This window comes from Ictalurus punctatus, chromosome 19 (genome assembly GCF_001660625.3).
Source record: "Ictalurus punctatus breed USDA103 chromosome 19, Coco_2.0, whole genome shotgun sequence".
Classification (NCBI taxonomy): domain Eukaryota; kingdom Metazoa; phylum Chordata; class Actinopteri; order Siluriformes; family Ictaluridae; genus Ictalurus; species Ictalurus punctatus.
The window spans coordinates 21528938-21551003 of NC_030434.2; the positions used below are offsets into that span (position 1 = coordinate 21528938).

The 22066-nt window shown below is 39.0% G+C and overlaps 1 protein-coding gene across 2 annotated transcripts in view; it reads left to right on the top strand.

Annotated features, from left to right (window-relative positions):
• The window catches only part of scube1 (signal peptide, CUB domain, EGF-like 1), a 96624-nt gene that overhangs the window by 72031 nt on the left and 2527 nt on the right, over positions 1 to 22066 (top strand). For both annotated transcript variants that reach the window (XM_017494655.2, XM_017494656.2), the window contains 14 exons: positions 6023 to 6145; positions 7776 to 7892; positions 8223 to 8345; positions 8447 to 8566; positions 12695 to 12805; positions 13795 to 13911; positions 15024 to 15182; positions 15471 to 15674; positions 15835 to 15996; positions 16247 to 16414; positions 18183 to 18344; positions 19155 to 19352; positions 20132 to 20284; positions 21819 to 21898. In XM_017494655.2, the coding sequence (XP_017350144.1) occupies positions 6023 to 6145; positions 7776 to 7892; positions 8223 to 8345; positions 8447 to 8566; positions 12695 to 12805; positions 13795 to 13911; positions 15024 to 15182; positions 15471 to 15674; positions 15835 to 15996; positions 16247 to 16414; positions 18183 to 18344; positions 19155 to 19352; positions 20132 to 20284; positions 21819 to 21898 (1997 nt within the window). The remainder of the gene's footprint in view (positions 1 to 6022; positions 6146 to 7775; positions 7893 to 8222; positions 8346 to 8446; positions 8567 to 12694; positions 12806 to 13794; positions 13912 to 15023; positions 15183 to 15470; positions 15675 to 15834; positions 15997 to 16246; positions 16415 to 18182; positions 18345 to 19154; positions 19353 to 20131; positions 20285 to 21818; positions 21899 to 22066) is intronic.

A 22066-nucleotide genomic window follows, 5' to 3' on the forward strand; every position in this document is an offset into this window, starting at 1 on the left:
GGGTGTCAATAGTTTTACCACATATTAAGAAATATTTCTTGCCTATTTTCTTGGAGGGTGTCAATCATTCTTTCCATCAGATTTTGCGTAATTTAGCATGCAAAATTCATGTTAAGTTTCAGTGAGGTTAGACTAATGGCCACAGGTAATTTCTGGCTTTTTTTAACGCAGTGGTTTCCATAGGGATGTGGTGTGGTCATATGACTGTGACTGTCTCTTAAGAAGGGGAGACATGTGGCATGTATGTGTGTAAAATAGCTGGACTTATTTGGACTGCACATAAAGGCGCTGCAGATCCGATACTGTTTGATCAGTCAATCTCACACACACACACACACATACACACACACACACATACACACCTCCTGAGCTGGACACAGAGGAAAACTTCAAATGTCAGGTGGTGAATGTGTCTATATGTGTGAATCTATACGAGTACCCTGGAAGGCAGATGTTAAGCTGGTCTGACGCTGCCCCGCCCTCATAATTAAGCCTGCCTCAAGGTCTGCAATCATAAATCCACCATGATGTCTTTGATCTACCTTGTGACATGCCGTTTATCTCACATAAACACTTGATGAATAACCTTGTTGCTGCCTGCTGATAAAGTTTGTAAAAACTCACTATGACCATATGGTCAAGTCAGGCTCCAAAGTAGACTTGTATAGGAATTTTGCACAGAAACCGCTCAGAACGTCAAAATCCCGTGTCAGACTCAAAGCCTGCAAGCCAAACATGGTTCGCTGCTTCGTCTCCTTTGGCCCATGCGCATGCAAAAAATAATATTTATACACGCTGTAGTAACTACTACTCAACTTTTTAACACTAGACCAGTAATATCTAGAATTCACACCAGACGCATACAGTAGCATAGCACCACTGTACAATGGTCGAGTCAAATTGATATCTTAATTGATTCAGAAATGTATCGGGAACTTTGTTTTTTTCTTGTAATCCAGTCTTCGTCCCTGTCCTGTCATTGATTTGTTGCCTGATTGTGTTCACCTGTTCAGTGTTAGTCATTGATTAGTTTGTCTATTTGTATCCTGTTGTTATGACGTCTTTATGTGCTTTTGAATCCAAGTCCAATTCCAAATCTTGCTTTCTTGTTTCTATGTATGTTCTGGTTCTTAATCTTGCTTCTATTTGGCCAGTGATTATGGATTATCTTTGTTTGATCATTGCCTGCCTGTTTTGACTCCCGTTGTGAATTCTAACTATGATTCTTGGATTTGCCTAAATAAATGTCTTACTGAGTTTACGTCTAAAATGATTCCGAAATGCATCTGGTTTTGGTCTGTAGTGTAATTCAATATTCACTCCAAATTGACTTACAATTTGACTTACAAGAAAAGCTGAGCATAAAGAAAAGAGAGATGAGACACTAAGGACATGTTTGAGCAGAGATAAACCTGCATGATTTCTTCCTAATTGTCTTTCTTAACGTTATATATTTTCAATATTCACAAAACAGATATATCTATTATAGCATTAAACACTATGTTATGGTTACTTTCATGACTGCTAACTGGGGCATCAGCACAGGACCAGGACCAGTATACTAATTTATGTGGTAAGGGAAGTTAACACCATTGATTACTTTTAAGGGTGTGTTTCATTTACAATCTTGTCACAAGATGAAAAAGCGCCATTCTGAGTTACTTTTAGAGCGCTATTCTATTTACTGAAAATGATGAAGTTTATCAGAAGGCTGTACTTGACCCCTTATATAGTGCTTTAGAATAAAACCATTCTACAGTCTAAAAGCATTCCTACACCGTTATAATAGTTATAATGTCCCCATCGAGCTGTGTAGCTGAGTCTGTAATCTGTCATTTGAAATGTAATTGATGGTTTTAATGTACAGTTGTAGATTATATAATTACTGACTTGAGGGAAATTAGGTTTTAGACCACCTTCTTGCAACAGACAAAATGGGAAAACAAGTCTTACCATGATTATGATTATTATAGAATGTCTGCTTCTACCTGTGTGTAGGGTGGTTTTTGTTTTTTTGTTTTGTGTGTGTGTGTGTGTGTGTGTGTGTGTGTGTGTCTAGGTGGCATGATAATGATAAGGCCTGGTTTGTACTTCTACATCTATGTTTCTGCATCAATTACAAGTTTATGCAGTGTATTATTATTATTATTATTATTATTATTATTATTATTATTATTATTATTATTATACTTCCTCTCTCTGAGATCCCACAGGGAGCTGTCTGGTCTTGCTCTAGTAACATAATCATTTTAGTATAAACTATTTAGGGCATGTTGAAATCCCTTGTGTCTCATAAAGGATGTTTCAGCAGTGAAGACAGACAGGAGAGCTAACACAGACATGAGACAGACAAGCTGCTGACAGACACTTGCTTTATCAGGGAGAGAAAAGGGTGGAGGGGTGGAGAGAAGAAGAAGAAAGAGAAGGAGAGACAGAGAGAGAAAAATCAAGAGAAAAAGAGAAGAGATAGACACACGTACACACACACAGAAAGAGAGAGAGAGAGAGAGAGAGAGAGAGAGAGAGAGATGGAGAATAGTAGGGAAGGAGTGAGAGTGATGGAGAGAAGTAGAGAGAGAGAGAACTTAAAAAGGGAGGCAGATAGAAGAGGAGAGAGAATGGGACAGACAGAGATGGAGAGAGAGAGAGAGAGAGAGTGTGAGAGAGACATAGAGATGAAGAGAGAGAGAGTGAGAGGGACAGAGAGAGAGAGTGAGAGAGAGACAGAGATGGAGAGAGAGAGAGAGAGTGAGAGAGAGAAATGGGGAAGAAAGGTAGAGAAAAAAGAAACATAGAGAGACAGAGATAAAGAGAGAGCGAGAGTGAGAGAGACATAGAGATGAAGAGAGAGAGAGAGAGAGAGAGAGAGAGAGAGGAAGCAAGAGACAGAGATGAAGAGAGGGAGAGAGAGAGAGAGAGAGAGAGAGAGAGAGAGAGAGAGAGAGAGAGAGAAATGGGGAAGAAAGGTAGAGAAAAAATCAGCCATGTACAGCTCATGTACAGGTTAGCCCTTAGCTAGCTGAGTGAGCTAGCCAGATGTTTAGCTGTTTTACAGTGTAAAAGTTCAGTATTAAACTTATATTTCACTTCAATTTTCTGTAATGATTAAGTTAAATATATCTAAGTCCTGCTACAGTCTATATGTAACACTCAAGGTGATGTAAACCTTAGGGGGGCATCTTTACTAGATTGCTAATTATGTAGCTAGAAAAATGAGCTAGCTAGCTAAACAAACCTAGCAAGCTATTGAACCCCTAACAGCATTGGTTAAGTTAGCTAGCCAGCTAATGTTAATTTTCTTTGTATGCTTTTGATAATGAAGGTGGTGTTCACTTAAGCATAGCTCACTTGGTTAGCACAATTAATAAAAAAACAAACAAACCCATAGAACATTTTTGGATTAGTTGTGTCTGTTGCAGACATGTATAAAGCGTCATTTTTACTTGCTGTTTTTCACCAGGATGACTTATTTACTCGTGATTTTCTTGATCATTAGTAGCAGCACTTTTTATAATGTCAGTGTGTTGTACTCTTCGTATCACTTTTCTCAGGACAAGTGCGTTTATATTTTTAGATGTCAAGCTCACTTGTCCACAAATGAATTACCTTTCCTCTGATTATTTTTATTCCACGGTTTTTGTTATAGTTATTTGCACTGTGGTCTCCTGGTCTTTCTCTCCTGCTTGCGAACATGCAGAGCCAGTGTTATTACATGGCATAATCCCTTTATGAAGAAAGCAAATAAAACAGGCCTTTTAATTTGCAGAAAACTAAACTGGCGCGTTCGGCCCCGCATTTCTGAGAGATTAGCTTCCCTGAGGTGTGCTGCTGAGAACAATCTGTGAAAATGTTTCTGCTGCTGAAAGCTGGATCATGACACTCCATCACGGGTTATTTGTAAAGGTTTGTGTTTCCACGAACATATTACTTTTAATTGCTTTTTACGTTCAAATATTTGGAAAAGCTACAAAGCGACTCTGAGTGCAGCTGCTAGTTCATGGACCGCAAAGAGATCTGTATTCTTCTCACAAATGTTCTGTACACCACATGATTAACAACTGGACGTCGTTATAATTTTTTTCTCTCTTTTTCTTTCTCATGCGTGTTTGTGTTCATGGCACCTCCATTTTCTTTTTACAGTCACTTTCTCTTATACTCCTGTTTTTTTTTTTTTTTTTTATCAGTTCAAGCTGTGGAAATGTTTAATATATTTGTTTAAATCTATAGCGTTCTTAAGCCCATTAAAGATTATTATGCGGAAAATTACTAGATTATGTAATATATCAAATATGTAATACATAAAGTAAATTATAAGCATATATATAGATATATAATAATATACTTATTATGGGGAGGATTACTTGCCTCAGTAATCAGGTTGAGCAGGCAATGCTGCTGTATGTGGTGGTGTATGCACTGACGTACAGGAGTATAAATAGTATGGACTGCAGAAGTTGCGGGTTTTGGCGCACAATGCACAATGCAGCTCTGCATTTTATATGTATACACTCGTGAAAAAAACTAAAGTACACTTCATGGAAATTGTTGACTATTTTGACATATTTGGACAAGCAAACATTTGATCATCTTTGAAACAGTGCCTATTAATGAAGTTGATATACTTGAACAAAACCAGAAGGAAAATGAGCTTTTTCAATCATTTATTCAACAGAAATATCAATAGATGTGATATACTTCTAAGGAAAAAGTAAGTACACCCATGGCTAGTATTGCCCCCTTTAGCAGAAATAACTTCATGTATGCCTTTTTGCATAATCGTCTCTGACATCAGCTTGCTGGAATTTTTGACCACTCCTCCATGCAATATTCTTTCAGTTGCAAGATGTTTGAGGGTTTTCTTGCATGTACTCCCGTTACAAATCCCCCCACAACATTTCAGTGGGATTCAAATCCGGGCTTTGACTAGGCCATTCCATAACCCTCCATTTCTTCTTTTTGCTAGTGTGCTATCCTGTTGAAAGGTCCACTTACGGTTCAAATTCAACTTTCAGAAAGATGGCCTCACATTATCTTCAAGCACTCTTTGATCTGATGCACAATTCATAGTTGAATCAATGAATGCAAGCTGCCAGTCCCTGAGGCAGCAAAGCAACCCCAAACCATAACATTTCCACCACCATGCTTCACAATTGGTATGAGGTGCTTCTCTTGAAAAGCTGTCTTTGGTCAGCACCAAACATGTCTGCTGATGATTTCAGCTGGTTCCTTGCCTTACCTTGCCTTAGAGAACTGCCTTTTCTTAGCGTGTTCAATACTTTTTCCCCGTGTCATTCCACTTTATTACACATTACTTTATTTACACTTTAATGATGTGAATTCTTTATATTTACAGATTTCTTGAGTTAATACTGATGTCTGGTGAAAATTTCATGTGAATAGCCTCATTGGAAATATATTTACTGAAAAAAATGTTGTTGCGTCCGATACTTATTTCCCCCACTGTATATATGTCACCAAGTTTAAAGCCTTAGATTGTACTTGGAACAAAGTACTGTACCTGAGTGATAACAGTCAGGTGTATGTGTGTGTATGAGTGTGGGAGTGTGCATGACTGACAACAGCAATCCACACTGCACACACTGTACACAATGTACACAATGTACAGAAATCTGTGGAAACTTTCCTTACTTCCTTACTTCAGGTAATTTTTGTGTGTCTATTTAAAAATCACTTTAGAGGAAAACCTAAACACACACACACACACACACACACACACACACACACACACACACACACACACACACACATACACACACACATTCACATAAAGTTTACTCTTTATTGGGCTGTGGATGGCTTTCCAGTGCTGGCTCTCATATTTAGGATTTTCCTCCGAGTATCAGTGTGAGACTGATCATATTCTTGAGTCTGTGTTTATTATTATTATTATTATTATTATTATTATTATAGTTGTTGTTGTTGTTATTGTTATTATTATTATTAAGATGATATCAGTGTTAATTGTGTTTTTATTGTTGTTGTTGTATTTATTCACACACAGACATAGACGAGTGTCTGGAGAATAAGGGAGGCTGTGATCACTTGTGTAGAAACACGGTGGGCAGCTTCGAGTGCAGCTGTCGCAAAGGTCACAAACTGCTCACCAACGAGCGCACGTGTCAAGGTAAGTGATGCTCATGCCACAGAGAGAACATTGCAGCTGCTGCCTCCATGTGATCATGGTGTGTCAGTGCAATTTCTTCTTCCACTGATGATAATGATGATAATAATGATGATGTTGCTTTATAGCTGCAACAGCTCCATATTTACTCACTATGGCAACAGTGATTAACCCTTAACCCATTAAGCCCCTGGACCCATCGGTGGACTTAAATTCTTCACTCTTATAACTACACACCTTTGGTATTAGTTTTATTGTTGGTTGATGAAAATAGTAAAATTATGATTCTCTATTTTTCTGTCTAATTTTAACGTACAGGTTTTCAGCAGGAAAAGAAACTCTCTCCAGTTTTCAGAGATAGTGGCTTGATCGGATGGAATTTCACCTTTTGAAAGTTACTAAAGAGTAAAAATGATGATGTCAGTCACGTTAACTCTTTCTGTGCTAGTAGGCAATTTGGGGTCGTGTTTATTGGTGAATTGTACCAGACTCTGGCTTGCAAGACTAAATAATACTCGTTTGAACATTTGAAGTGTTTTTTTCTTTTTCAGCATGTAATGACACTATTTAGAATTGACAATATGTCTTTATATGCTCACTTTACTGTTACTCTCTGTGTGTGTGTGTGTGGGGGGGGGTCTATCTATCAATCTATCTATCTATCTATCTATCTATCTATCTATCCATTACTCTCCTTATCTCACTTTCTCTCCTTCGATCACTGTATCTCTCTCTCTCTCTTATACTCCATCTCTCTTTTATCCCTCTTTCTCCCACTCTCTTCCTCCTTTCCTTTTGTTTCTCTTTTTCATTTTCTTTTTTATCTCTCTCATTCTCTCAGTCCTCATTTTTGTTCAATTTTATTCAACCCATACCATTTACCGTGTGTGTGTGTGTGTGTGTGTGTGTGTGTGTGTGTGTGTGTGTGTGTGTGTGTGTGATTCTTTCTGTCGGCTGTTGGACTGTTAGAGAACAGAGATGTTTCTCATCTGATGCACTAAGAGTTTTTTTTTTTTTTTTTTTTTTAATATTTATTTTAGTTCAGTGTGAACTGAGGGGTCAAAAATCAAATGAGTTAAAATGAGATAATAAGACAATAAAACATTGATGCAATAATACAGTGATACACAAAGATTTTATTTTTACTTACTGCTAGTAAATAGTTAATAGTTAAATAGTTCTTGGGCTTTTTTCCATGTTAAAGAAACTTTTCAGGATTTGTAGCAATTCACAGGTCATTAGTGTCATTGGTGATTGGAAATGATTTATAATCATGTTTGAATTATTTTAATTATTCCTTGATTTTGGTCTAAAATGAAACAATTATTATTATTATTATTATTATTGTTGTTGTTGTTGTTGTTGTTGTTATTTTTGACATCATCATCATCATCCTGCTTGTATTTTTTTGTTTGTTTAATTGTTTATTAATGTATTACACTTTTTTTGGACTAATAATTTTCCAATCTCCAGTTATTATGAGTTAAAGTTCACTTTAACAGTGATGTGGACTTTATGTCTGTTGAGAAGACAGAGACATGGGCAGGGGTCAGGCAGCTAGGATTCCATGAAAGTGCTTCACGGAAATGTCTCATATGGAATGTTACAGGTTTTTTTTTTTTCTCCACTTCAGACATTGACGAGTGCTCATTTGAGAGGACATGCGATCACATCTGCATGAACTATGAAGGAAGTTTTGAGTGTGTGTGTCAGAAGGGCTACACTCTCTATGGCCTCACTCACTGTGGAGGTGTGTTCAGACACAGACACACACACACACACACACACACACACACACACGGTCTGATGAAATGCAGAGGACAACTGATGATAGTTGCTCACCCTCCAGTGCACTTGAATAGACAAATAGAAACATTTATTATGCATTGCTGCACTGAATTTCTGAAATAGCTTTTTACTTATTTCATGTTACCTGCCTGTCATGATATTCTCATTAATTTATAGTCTGCTAAAATGGATTGTTTTCCTTATTGTGAAATAAGCTTGTGAAATTTACGACTGTAAACACCTAGTTTATATATATAACATGCGCCTATGTTTATGTGTGTGTGTGTTGCAGATATTGATGAGTGCAGCATCAATAATGGACGCTGTGAATACGGCTGTGTGAATACTCAGGGTAGTTATGAGTGTGTGTGTCCTCCTGGAAAGAAGCTCCACTGGAACAAGAAAGACTGTGTTGGTAAGTTTTTTTTTTTCAACCATCATGTGCACATTTGTACACATGCATGTACTGTATGTGTTTGGTGTTTCCATGGTGACGTGACCCTGTGTGACCATCAGAGGCGGTGAACTGTCTGCCCAATGGCAAGCCACCACCTCGGGCTCTGCTCAGCTGCACTAAGACGGCCGGAGTGGAGACGTGTTCTCTGTCCTGTCCATCAAACGCCCTCTTCCAGGCAGGTCAGTGTCTCAGCGTCACATTGTGGTTAAGGGGTGTGTAATTACCTCACATTCTGAACTATCTGAATTTGTACTTTTGCTATACTGCTATTGTTTGTTATGATGATGCTGTTATTATTATTATTATTATTATTATTATTATTATTATTTTTCTCTGTTAAGGAGACGTTTGTGCAGGAAGACATGAACAGCATGTCTGCAGTCACTCAGGTTTCCTTAATAAATGTTCATTAACTACAAGAGCGCACAGATATTTTGATTCCTGTGTGTATTTACAAGAATTTTTTTTACTTTAACGCAAGTAGAAATTGGAATATAAAACTTTTACCTTGATTCAGGTACAGATTTTTTTTGCATTTTGTTAGCTGCTATTTCTGAACTATGGGCAGAAATAGCTATTTGACTATAATGTTAGTTTGCTAGCTCATGATTATATCTGAGAACAACCAAACTCCTGAAAGAACGTCATCCTTGTCTTCATTAGTTGCTGTTCCGGGACACTGGACACCACAGGGCTCTCAAACATGTAGCTAATCTCCGTCTTTAACTTTGTTAAATAATTTCTAACTTTATTGACATGCAGTTTAACTTACCTTTATGTGTTGATATCCTGACAAGAATTTTTACTGGAGCACTGTAGCCCAAACTCTTCTCTGAATATGGATGCACCTCTATGGTTCTTCTGTGTACAAACTGAAAAGAGAAAACATACAGTCGCTTTGGTGGTTTCTTTAGATTCAAAGTATTTAACCAAAGCATTACAGTTACACTTATCTGGAACGATGTGGTCCAAATCTTCTCCAGGATGACAATGCCCCTGTACACAAAGCGAGCTCCATGAAGACATAGTTCCCCAAGGTTGGAGTGGAAGAACATGAGTGGCCTGCACAGAACCCTGACCTCAACCCCAAGACCTTTGGGATGCCAACGATGCCCCAGGCTTTCTCACCCAACCTCACTAATGCTCTTGTGGCTGAATGAGTAAAACCCCACACGCTCCAAAATCTAGTGGAAAGCCCTCCCATAAGAGTGGAGGTTATTATAACATCAAAGGAGGGACCAACTCTGTGTTAATGCCCATGGTTTTGGAATGGACATATGCAGGTGTGATGGTCACATACTTTTGTCCATATTGTGTGGGTATAGAGTGGGTTCTATAATGTTTGCATTTTAATAGACTTATATAGACTTTAATAAACTTTTAAAGACTTTTTTTTTACTGAACCAATGGTACACGATCTCCATTCTCTGCTGGCATCTGGTGGCATTCACTAGTCATCACATTTTAGATGCAACAACATTGTAACTGACTATAAGATCAGTAGCCTCTTTTCAGTCAGAAGAAATGTTTAAGGTTTAAGGTGTTTAGTGGAAGGTTTAAAAGAGATATCCTTATGACACAACCTCCTTCTACATGGCACGGATCAATGATAGTCGTGGTTTGTCATTTGTTTTCTTAAGCCGGGTTGACTGTAGGATTCTCAGCCCGACTTTGCTCTCACGGATGAAAATCACATATCGTAAAAGATATCTACTAATCGTAGGGTTGTTGGTTCGATTCCCGGCCCACGTGACTCCACATGCCGAAGTGTCCTTGGGCAAGACACTGAACCTCGAGTTGCTCCCGATGGCAAGTTAGCTCCTTGCATGGCAGCTCTGCTACCACTGGTATGTGTGTGTGTGTGTGTGTGTGTGAATGGGTGAATGAGACACTGTGTAAGGTGCTTTTTGTTGAACCGCTAAGGTTAAAAAAGCACTATATAAGTGCAGACGATTTACCATATAATCTGACATGGAGAACATGTTATTGTGCAGTGTGTTATAAAATTCTATCTAAACTATCTGGCGCTCCACCAATAAATAGAAGTCTTATTTGAGAGACTAGGTATGCTCAATGAATTCATACCTGGAGTTCGGTTTTCCTTGAAGTTGGAAGATAGAAAGATCCATTTATCCATTATTTGTTTGTTGCTGATATCCGAGGAGCAAACGAATCTTCAGTGAGGTAATCATAAGTCATCATTTTGAGAAATTTTCTAATTATTCTGAGATAATAAGACAATTTTAACCATTTGTCTCACTATTTAGACAAAGTGAAAGTTTGCAAATTGTCTTCGGCTGGCGAAAATAGTTTTTTTTTTGCAAATTTAATACATGCTCACAGGTTGGATTCATTTGCACACTCTATAGCTGTCCTGACTTTATTACTTTCAGGCTGCAGGTGCTGAATTTATGAATCTGTTCACATAAACACCTCTCTGGGTGGAAATCGCATATTTATTAAGGCAAATGTGCAAAACAGACCAGATATATTGCGGGTTTGAAAGGCGCAGTCCTCCGTAGACTTTATCGTCTAAAGTTTGCACATTCTTTTAGTGAATCAGGATCCAGGTACTTTTGCAGTAGTCAAAAGCAGTAAAGACTTTTCTCCGAAAAAAAAAAAAATAGTCAAACTTTCATTTCATATGAAAGTATGTTGGAATGTGTTCTTATTTCTAAGTGGGTCAGACTGACTGCTGAAAGGTAGCATTGTGGGACATGGTTTTTGTTTTCACAGAACTGAAGTGTGATCCACAGCCCGGGAGGAATTACATTCTGAAACACGGTGCTGTTCCGGCCGTATGTCCGCTGTGTTTTAAGTAAACGCCTGCAGCGTTTGGCTTGGCTGAGGCTCACGCTAGGCTGATGGACAGCTCTTGAAAACAACGTGAAATATTTGTTTTTATATGTTTCTGGAGATAGAGAAGGTGAGAACAGTGAGGCTTTCAGAAGCACAGCCTCCGAGTCACCTGTGTCTTTATGTAGTCAGTGAAACTCAATTTCATTCCTCATCTGAGTGTATGTGTGTGAGTGTGTGTGGTGTGTGTGTGTGTGTGTGTGTAGTGCTTTGAGAACAGGTATAGAAAATGTGTGTGTGTTAGGAGTGAAAGAGTGTGTTAATTGTCTCTTTGGCTTCATATGGTGAGCACATGAGGCATGTAAAACCTGCTTTAATCCCGGCTGTGTAGAGTTAAGCCAAAAGAAATACTCCGGCTGCCATTGGACGATTTGTGGCCAGACTAACCGCAGGCTTCTGGCTCCTTACACAAGCTCACAGGACTCTGACGCTCTGATAGCCAACACTTACTGATACACATGGATACAAACACACACACACACACACACACACACACACACACACACACACACACACACACCTAGTTTTATTATAGTGCTTGCTGCATTTTATTTGTGCTAATGTACACTTTTTAATACCATATAAATGTTCACTTTCCTTTGTTTTTCCCCTCTTAATTAATTTCTCCTTGTCTTTCTTTCTTTCTCTCTGCCTCCTTCTTTATTTTTCTTTATCTTTATTTGTCTTTTTAGTCTTAATCTCTGTTTATCTCTTTCTCTTTTTCTCTCATTTCCTTGTTTCCTTTTTTCTCCCCTTTTCTGTTCTTTCTTTCTTCTCTCTGTTTTTCTTTATTTCCTTTATTTATCTTTATTCTCTCATCTTTTTAGTCTTTTATATATTCTTATATATCTCTGTTTTTCTCTTATTCTCTCCCTTCTTTGCTTCCTTTTTCTCCTGTCCTCTCTTTCCCCTCTCTTTCTTTATTCTTTCTTTATTTTCTTTATTTATCTCTATTCTCTCACCCTTTTTTCCTTTCTATCTTTGTCTTCCTCTCTCCTTTCATTGCTTCCTTCTTTCTCTCCTTTACTTTTATCCTGTTCTTTCTGTCTCTCTTTCTTTCTTTCTTTCCACTGCCTCCTTCTCAAGTTTTCCTTTATTTTCTTTATTTATCTGTTTTCTCTCATCCTTTTAGTCTTTCATATATTTTTCATGTATCTATCTGTTATTCTATCTTTCATAATCTCTCACTTCCTTGCTTCCTTTTTCCTCAGTTTTTCTTTTCTCCTGTTCTTTCTTTCTTTTTTTCTTTCTTTCTTTCTTTCTTTCTTTCTTTCTTTCTTTCTTTCTTTCTTTCTCCATTCTTCCCTTGGCTAGAGTGAGTGCTGTGGCATTATTGGGATTTCAGATTGTTTGTAATGACAGTGCTCTCTGACTGTGTGTCACTCCAGAGCCCTGTCTCCTTCATTTGGCAGCGTTGTAGTCTAATGCGTTTGTGTGTTGTTTATGTGTAGACTCTGAGAACAGTTACACCCTGAGCTGTGGAGTACCGGTTCAACCAGGCAAAGCAGTACAAAAGAACATCACTGCCTCCTCCACCACCTCCACTCTACAGAGCTGTACCGGTAACTGCTCCTTTCTTCTTCCTCCTTTTATTCACTCTTTCTTTCTGTCTTCCTTTCATTTCTCCCCTCTGGTTTTCCCCGTGTACAGTACATTTCTTCGCATACATGATCCGTCTTTGGTAGTATTTAGTATGCGAGAGTGATGCCTTGCAGTCCAGGGTGTACACCCCTGTCTACCCAGGATGGGGACTGGGCATTCCTTCAGTGGGAGGAGCCACAATAAACCATGTGAATGAATATTATAAATCTGTCCCAAACAGACCTAGCAAATTTTCATGACAGTGGATGAGTATCATGGGATGTGGTTTAACTCCCCTAAGATGCTGCACTGAAATTGAACGACACTGCCATAGATATTTGATCAGAAATGGACCAACGCAGTCTCTGCACTGTGGTCGATACAAAAGTCTGTCTGGATTTTTTCAGAATAAATGGTTACGTATGAACGATGTTTGTTCAGTTATTTAACTTTTTGCAAATTTCAACTCTTATGAGCTCTTCTATGACCTTCTGTTCCCCTGGTTGCTGAGTTATAGATTTCCCATTGGGGTTTTGTACATTTTGGACAGTAACACAGTGTTCAGACAAACAGATGCACACACTCACTCACACACACACACACACACACAGACGGCTCTTGATGTTGGACGACGCTACTGTGGCTGCTGTGTCTCCGCTGACAGATATGAAATACACAACCTGCTTTCCACCTCAGGTGTCCCACGCAGTTCCCTCAGAGTTCACTCTGTATGTGTGTGTATTTTTGTGTAAGGGGGAAAGAGAGACTGTCCTCAAACCCCCTCAATGTCTTTCTGTCTCTCACGTTCCCTTCCTATTACTGTTTACCAGGATTGTCATGTTTGTAATGATATGGAATGAGCTTGTGAAATCCATGAGCCTCTGAAGAATTTCATATTTGACTGATGTTTGTTTGAGATGGCGGGATGTTGGAATGATTGTGTAAGACGTGTGTTTGTCCTGCCCCTCAGAGGCACTGGCGCAGCCCGTTAAACAGAAGGCACGGTTCAAGATCAAGGACGCGAAGTGTCACCTGAGGCCACGCAACAGAGAGAAGCATCGAGATGGGGCCAAGCAGGGCCTGCAAGGTGACCTGTCCAAATAACACAACAAACCCTGTCTTTTTATTGTGGGATACGGATAGGGAAGAGCCATCGTTATTATTTCCTTTTATATCGTTTATATCCTGTTCTTTCTGTTATTTCTCTTTTCCTTTTTTCTTCTTTTTTCTCCTCTATATTTCTTTCCTCTCCTTTCTGCTTGTTTTCCTTCCCTTCCCTTTTTCTTTCCTTTACTTAATTGTTTTTCTTTCCTATCCCCTATCTTCCCTTTCCTTTTTTCCTCCTTTCTTCACCACTGTATTCTATTTTCTTTCCTCTCCAATATTTCCCTTTCACCTTTCTATCCATTCTATCCTTTTCTTTCCTTTCTTTTATTTATCTTTTCCTTTTTTCTCGTCTATATTAATTTCCTTTTCTTCCTTTCCTTTCTGCTTGTTTTTCTTTCCTTTCTGCTTTTATCCTTTCTTCTCCACTCTATTACTTTCCTTATTTCTCCATTATTTCCCTTATTTCCTTTCTATCCTTTTCTGTTTATGTCTTTCTGCTTCTCTCTTTTCCTTTTACTCCTCTCATCTCCTCCTCTCCTCTCCTCTCATCACCTCCTCCTTTCCTCTCCTCTCATCTCCTCATCTCCTCTCCTCTCATCACCTCCTCTCCTTTCCTCTCCTCTCATCTCCTCCTCTCCTCTCCTCTCATCACCTCCTCCTTTCCTCTCCTCTCATCTCCTCATCTCCTCTCATCACCTCCTCTCCTTTCCTCTCCTCTCATCACCTCCTCTCCTTTCCTCTCCTCTCATCTCCTCCTCTCCTCTCCTCTCATCACCTCCTCTCCTTTCCTCTCCTCTCATCACCTCCTCTCCTTTCCTCTCCTCCTCTCCTCCTCTCCTTTCCTCTCCTCTCCTCTCCTCCTCTCCTTTCCTCTCCTCTCATCACCTCCTCTCCTTTCCTCTCCTCTCATCACCTCCTCTCCTTTCCTCTCCTCTCATCTCCTCCTCTCCTTTCCTCTCCTCCTCTCCTCCTCTCCTGTCCTGTCCTCTCCTCCTCTCCTTTCTTCCACTCTGCTCCTGTCCTCTCCTCCTCTCCTCTCTTCCCCTCCCCTCCTCTCCTCTCCTCTCCTCTCCTCTCCTCTCCTCTCCTCAGGAGCTCAGTTTCCCTGCACAGATGACTGCCAGGTGACGTTTGTAAATCTGAAGTGTGAGTCTTCTAAAAAGCGCCGGCGAGGGCGAAAGTCTCCGACTAAAGAGGTCTCACACATCACTGCTGAGTTCGAGATGGAAATGAAGGAGGAGGAGGCCTCAGGTGTGTGTTCAGCTTTACTCTACACCAGCTATCTGGTATAACTGATCTTACTGATTAAGGCCCAAGCACGAAAATAAGACATAAGAAAACGGCATTATAACGGTAATTTTGTGACCTTGTGGTAACCTGTAATTACAAAAAGGGGCGGGGTTTAAAACAAATACAGGATTCTCATTTAGAAGTCACAAGTGAGCTGTTCCTTTTGTCACATATAAAATAATTGCACCTGAATGAAAATGAAGCACTAAAGTGAAATGAAATAAGAGTGCGTGTTGTTTTGTGTGGCAGAAACGTGTAATGTGGATTGCGTGCGAGAGAAGACGAAGCAGAGGCTGCAGAACACACTGCGCACCCTGAGGAAGTCCATCATTAAGCAGCAGTTCTATATCCAGTTTTCAGGCTCAGCGTACGAGGTGGCGCAACGTGCCGTCCGTCCACCGGAGACAGACGAGAGCTGTAGCACGGGTCAGGTCCTCACCAAGGGAAAGTGTGGTAGGTATTGTTGAACATGAGGCTGGTTGTGTGTTTTAGTCATCCAGGTTGTTTTTAACGATTAGTAGGTATCAGAAAGTTCCGTCTGGTAACCTTAAGGGTTCTTTGGTTTGTCTCATTTGAAAACACTGATCTTATGACTGTGCTGTGTGTCTCCCAGTCAGCTGTGGTGTAGGGACATTCTACAGTGGCGAGCAAGACAGGTGTGTCCAGTGTCCACCCGGAACCTATCAGGACACAGAGGGTCAGCTGTCCTGTGAGCCGTGTCCCGCTGCCGAAACCCAGAGCATTACAGGGGCCAAGAACGTCTCTGAGTGTGGAGGTGTGTGTGTGTCAAATCAATGATCGGGATTGTAATGTTAATACCAAGCACTGATTATAGGGATTGATTGAAATGGCAGAAATCAGTATCATTGATTACGCAACGTCAATGACTTCATCTCAGGTATTAATATGTAAATGTCGAGGCTTTTCAGAAAAATGGCTTGGAACCTATGCCGAACACTGACTGCGCTTCCTTCCTTCCATTATCGGGAATCTGCTCATTATTCTACATCATGTTGTGGTTATAGGTCTGTGTCCTGCTGGTCATTTCTCTGCCGATGGTTTCCAGCCGTGCCAGCAGTGTCCACTAGGAACTTTCCAGCAGGAGCGTGGGCGTGTGCTCTGCTTCCCCTGTGGAGGAGGACTCATGACCAAACACATAGGAAGCACCTCTTTCAGAGACTGTGAAGCCAAAGGTAACACACCAATCTCTACATTTTTAAATCGCCCTCTCTCAGACACATCTCGATTCATTCAACCAAGCAACAATTTGATATACATCACTTCACTACTGATGTGATATGATTCACTTCAGCGCTGATATGATTCAGTTCAACTCCAATCTAATATGATTCATTTCAGTTCAATTTTTCCACCATGAGAGCGTCTTCAGGCTAGTGCGTCCTGCTTTCTTTGTTAATATGAAAATGTTGTTCTTTTTGCCTTGTTAACTTGTTAAGAGAAAAAAAGAGAGGCTGGTGAGGGAACAACTGTTTATAGCTGCTATGACACGATTGATAACGGAAATAGACTTTCTGGAAGTTAAATAACATATAACAATATGTAACAATATCACAAAACGCAACAATAACCGTTTTTAGCCATTTGCCCTTTCTTTTCAAACTGGATCTTGGCTTGTAGATTGATCCCCAAAGTAGATTGATCCAGATCCCTTCAAACTGGATCTTGGCATATTGATCTCTAAAGTAGATTGATCCAGATCCCTTCAAACTGGATCTTGACTTATAGATTGATCCCTAACGTAGATTGATCCAGATCCCTTCAAACTGGATCTCGGTATGTAGATTGATCCCTAACGTAGATTGATCCAGATCCCTTCAAACTGGATCTTGCCTTGTAAATTGATCCCTAAAGTAGATTGATCCAGATCCCTTCAAACTGCATCTTGGCTTGTAAATTGATCCCTAAAGTAGATTGATCCAGATCCCTTCAAACTGGATCTTGGCATATTGATCTCTAAAGTAGATTGATCCAGATCCCTTCAAACTGGATCTTGACTTATAGATTGATCCCTAACGTAGATTGATCCAGATCCCTTCAAACTGGATCTTGGTATGTAGATTGATGCCTAACGTAGATTGATCCAGATCCCTTCAAAAGTTGATCTTGACTTGTAGATTGATCCCTAAAGTAGACTCATCCAGATCCCTTCAAACTGGATCTTGGTATGTAGATTGATCCAGATCCCTTCAAACTGGATCTTGCCTTGTAAATTGATCCCTAAAGTAGATTGATCCAGATCCCTTCAAACTGGATCTTGGCTTGTAGATTGATCCCTAGAGCGTATCACAGACACTTTCTTTATTAATTTGAGTAATTTTTTTACACCCCTAATTACAAGCAGTTTCTCTAAATTGGTGTTCTCTAAAACCACTTTAAAATAGAAAAATCAGGGTCACTGTGTCGGAGCAATGCAAATGTCGTAAAGTGTTACTGCGCAGGTGTCAAAATACAGACAGAAAAATGGCTGCCGGAAGAAATGCCTCATAAGGAATAAAACATGACAGGGCATGTTGTTATGGGAAAATAATCGATGATGGGAAACCCAATGCAAAGTGGCATTACTATCACCTCGAGAGCTGATTATTTTCCTCTAACAGCACGTCCTGCATTATTCCTCTTCTTCCATAACAATTCACCAACCATTACATTATTGTCAATAATTGAAACAGGACAATTTAGTTCTTGTAATCCCCATACACATCATTTGCTGTCTGCATCCTCCTCTTTATAGTCTTCCATACTTCTTTTGTGCCTTATATAACATAGAAAGAGAGAGAAAAAGCATGTGTACACAAAGACGTAAGACAATCCTTTTACATCTCATTTAATACTGCTTTGCCTTGTTACTGTCTAATGATCCTGCTTTCTGTGTGTGTGTGTGTGTGTGTGTGTGTGTGTGTGTGTGTGTGTGTGTGTGTGTGTGTGCGTGTGTGGGAACAGTGCACTGTGCTTCAGGACACTACTACAACTCCAGCACACACCGTTGTATCCGTTGTCCTGTTGGTACTTATCAGTCTGAGTTTGGGCAGAATTACTGCGTCACCTGTCCTGGAAACACCACCACTGACTTTGATGGAGCTACAAACGTCACGCAGTGCAAGAGTAAGGCAATCTGTAGAGAAAAAAACAAAAAGACAGAGATAAAAATATCATGAGATTAATAAAGGAAGTGTGGTTTGCAGCACATTTGAGAATGTGCTTGGTACACTTCAGAATTTTTGGCACCCTTTGATTAAAATGAGCAAAAATGACTGTATACATGCTTTTTGAGCTTGAACCTATAGGCATGTTGTGAGTTTTAATTTACGTTTACAATTTATTTTTAAAAACATTTTAATTAAAATGGAATTATGTTTCTGTTAAACGCTGGTTTTAAATTTAGCCGCACCCCCAAAATGACATTTTCTTCACATTTTTTAAATGGTTCCAGGCTTATAAAACATTTTTGCTATGTCCCTGATTGTATCCGATGGTATTTTAGTATGTTTTGATGAAAGTTCTTTTGTTTTCCGCATTGTGGTCTTATTTACACCTCAGTTAAACAATAAAGGAAGCACAGTTTCTAGAGACTGAAAGCAATTTAAAAAATAATAAGAATGACAATTTGTATTTATTTTAAATATTTTTTAGGGATTTCAATAATTTTGCCCTAAAAACAACAACAACAAAAATACTATATTAAAAACAATTCTTATTGAATTGTTCTTATAAATAAAATTTCTTATTTATTATAAAATTATAGAAAATGTGAATTATTTCACCAAATGCTTCTCCAAAGATTTATTTTACACAATCATATTTCTGCATTCTACTGAAGGGTGCTAATCATTTTGACTGGTTTTGTTTGAGAGTGGATCATTGATCTGCTTGACATGCTGTATATACATGACAGGATTGGTTTCCTCTGTATAGATCAAATGTGTGGGGGTGAGCTGGGGGATTTTATGGGTTATATCGAGTCCCCTAACTATCCCGGAGATTATCCTTCTAACGTGGACTGTGTGTGGACCATCAACCCTCCCAACAAGAGGCGGATCCTCATTGTGGTGCCCGAGATCTTCCTCCCTATCGAGGACGAGTGTGGGGACGTGCTGGTCATGAGGAAAAGCTGTACGTGTAGCACTTGACTTGTGTATCTAAGTCGTAACAATTTATTTAAGGGCAGCGTTTATAAGCCTTATATTCAGATACTTAACAAATGACAAACTTACATAAACATTTATAAAGGCTTGTTCAGAATCACATTGGCATCTCATTATTACGCTGATGTGACCCAGACATACCAGAAGTAAGCTGTCATAACATTTGAAAACCAGTCACAGTGAAAAACACTGTCATAACCTTATGTCAACCTTATATCAGATGATATGTCAGCTTAACTTAACATAAGTATTGACATAAGTAGCTTGTATAATATCTGACAACTGTTGGAATATAACTTTGTAAATGTCTATGTAGGTTTACTTAATTTTTCTCAAGGACTTGTGTAGGGCGTATTTATGATATTTAGTATTTAATATTATGTAGTATTTGTCATTTAGTATGTATTATTGTGTCATTTGTTATTTAGAATTAATTATTATTAGCTATTTATTATGTAATATTTATTTAGTTATTTGGTATTTATTGTTACTATTGTTAGTATTTATTTATTATTATGTCCTGTTTGATATTTAGTATTTATTCACATGACGTAATATTTATTATTATGTGACGTTTATATTATTTAACAGTTATTATTGTGTCATATATGTTGTTTAGTATTTACTGAAGTTATGTAGCATTTGTTATTTAGTATTTACGTGTTATATATTAGGTTATCGAAACAGTCAGCTCTCTCAGCAATTGATATTCAGTGACTCGCTCAACTCCTCGTTCTTTTTTCTTAGCCCAGCCCACATCCATAACCACCTACGAGACGTGTCAGACGTACGAGAGGCCAATCGCTTTCACCTCCCGCTCCCGCAAGCTCTGGATCCAGTTCAAGTCCAATGAGGGCAACAGCGGCAAGGGGTTTCAAGTTCCCTATGTCACCTACGATGGTGAGACATCTCTTCTCCCCATCTTTAGACGACCAATATATTTTTATGTTCTAGGTTGAAATGTCTTAAAAAAAACCCCTGCAATTTGGACTCTATTCATCCAGGTCCTTACTTACTTACGAACCCCCACGTTCCCTGATCCAACCAGCAAATGTGTATAGTTCGAAAGCACTCTTGAAAGATTTAAACAATACTTAACTTTGTTTTAGGCTGACAATTTCCGTTTATTTAATATATTATTTGGGAGCATCAATAATTTTGCCACAAAGAGAAAAAAAAATTATTAAAAACAGTTCTTATGAGATTTTTTTTTGTTAGGGAAACTCTATGTAGGTTAGGAACATTTATCAGACACTCAGTATAATTTTGCTTTTTTTGCTTATTGAAATAAGCAACACAGGTGCATCTCAGAAAAATGGAATATCATGGAAAACGTCATTTTTTCCAAATAATTTAATTCAAGTGAAATATTTCAAGCCGTTTTTTTGTTTTAATCTTGATTATTACAGCTTACAACTCATGGAAATAAAAATCCAGTATCTCAAAATATTAGAATAAAGAATTTATAATGCAGAAATGTCGTCCTGAGAAAAGCTCTAATCAGCGAATTAACTCAAAACACCTGCAAAGGTTTCCTGAGGCTTTAATCTCTCAGTCTGGTTCAGTACACGATCATAATCACGGGGAAGAAGGAAGTAAATCTTTCATTTCATTTGGAAATCAAGGTCCCAGAGTCTGGAGGACGAGTGGAGAGGAACAGAATCCGAGCTGCTTGAAGTCCAGTGTGAAGTTTCCACAGTCAGTGATGATTTGGGTTGCCAGGTCATCTGCTGGTGTTGCTCCACTGTGTTTTCTTGAGTCGAGAGTCAGTGCAGCGTCTTCCAGGAGATTTTAGAGCACTTCATGCTTCCATCTGCTGACCAGCTTTATGGAGACGCTGATTTCCTTTTCCAGCAGGACTCGGCACCTGTCCACAGTGCCATAACTACTAGTATCTGGTTTGCAGACCGTGGTGTTACTGTGCTGGATTGTCCAGTCAGCTCTCCTGACCCGAACCCCATAGAGAATCAATGAGAGACGCCAGACCCGACAATACAGACGAGCTGAAGGCCGCCATCAAAGCAACCTGGGCTTCCAGAACACCTCAGCAGTGCCACAGGCTGATCGCCTCCATGCTATGCCGCATTCATGCAGTCATTCATGCAAAAGGATTAAAACCCCAACCGAGTATCGAGTGCATAAATTAACGCCATACTTTTCAGAATGTCGACATTTCTCTATTATAAATTCTTTATTGTAATATTTTGAGTTACTTGATTTTTGATTTCCGTGAGCTGTAAGACGTAATCATCAAGATTAACACAAAAAAGACTTGAAATATTTGACTTTATATGTAATGAATCTAGGATATATGAAATTTCCACTTTTTGAATTATTGCGGAAACAATGAACTTTTCCACGATATTCTGATTTTTTCCGATACACCTGTATGTAAGCATCCTTTTAACATGTTTATGTTTTGTGTGTGTGCCAGAGGATTACCAGCAGCTCATCGAGGACATTGTTCGAGATGGTCGACTCTACGCATCAGAGAATCACCAGGAGATCTTAAAAGTAAGAACTTTGATTCCTTCCACTATCATCCTGCAGTTTTTGATGGTACCGTAATTGTTTGTATTAAAACTTTAGAATTTTGCAGGAAGTCACAAAGAATTGTCTATCATTACATCTAATCAGGGATTAAGTGTGGAATAAAATGCTTGGAGACCTGCTGGTTTAGGA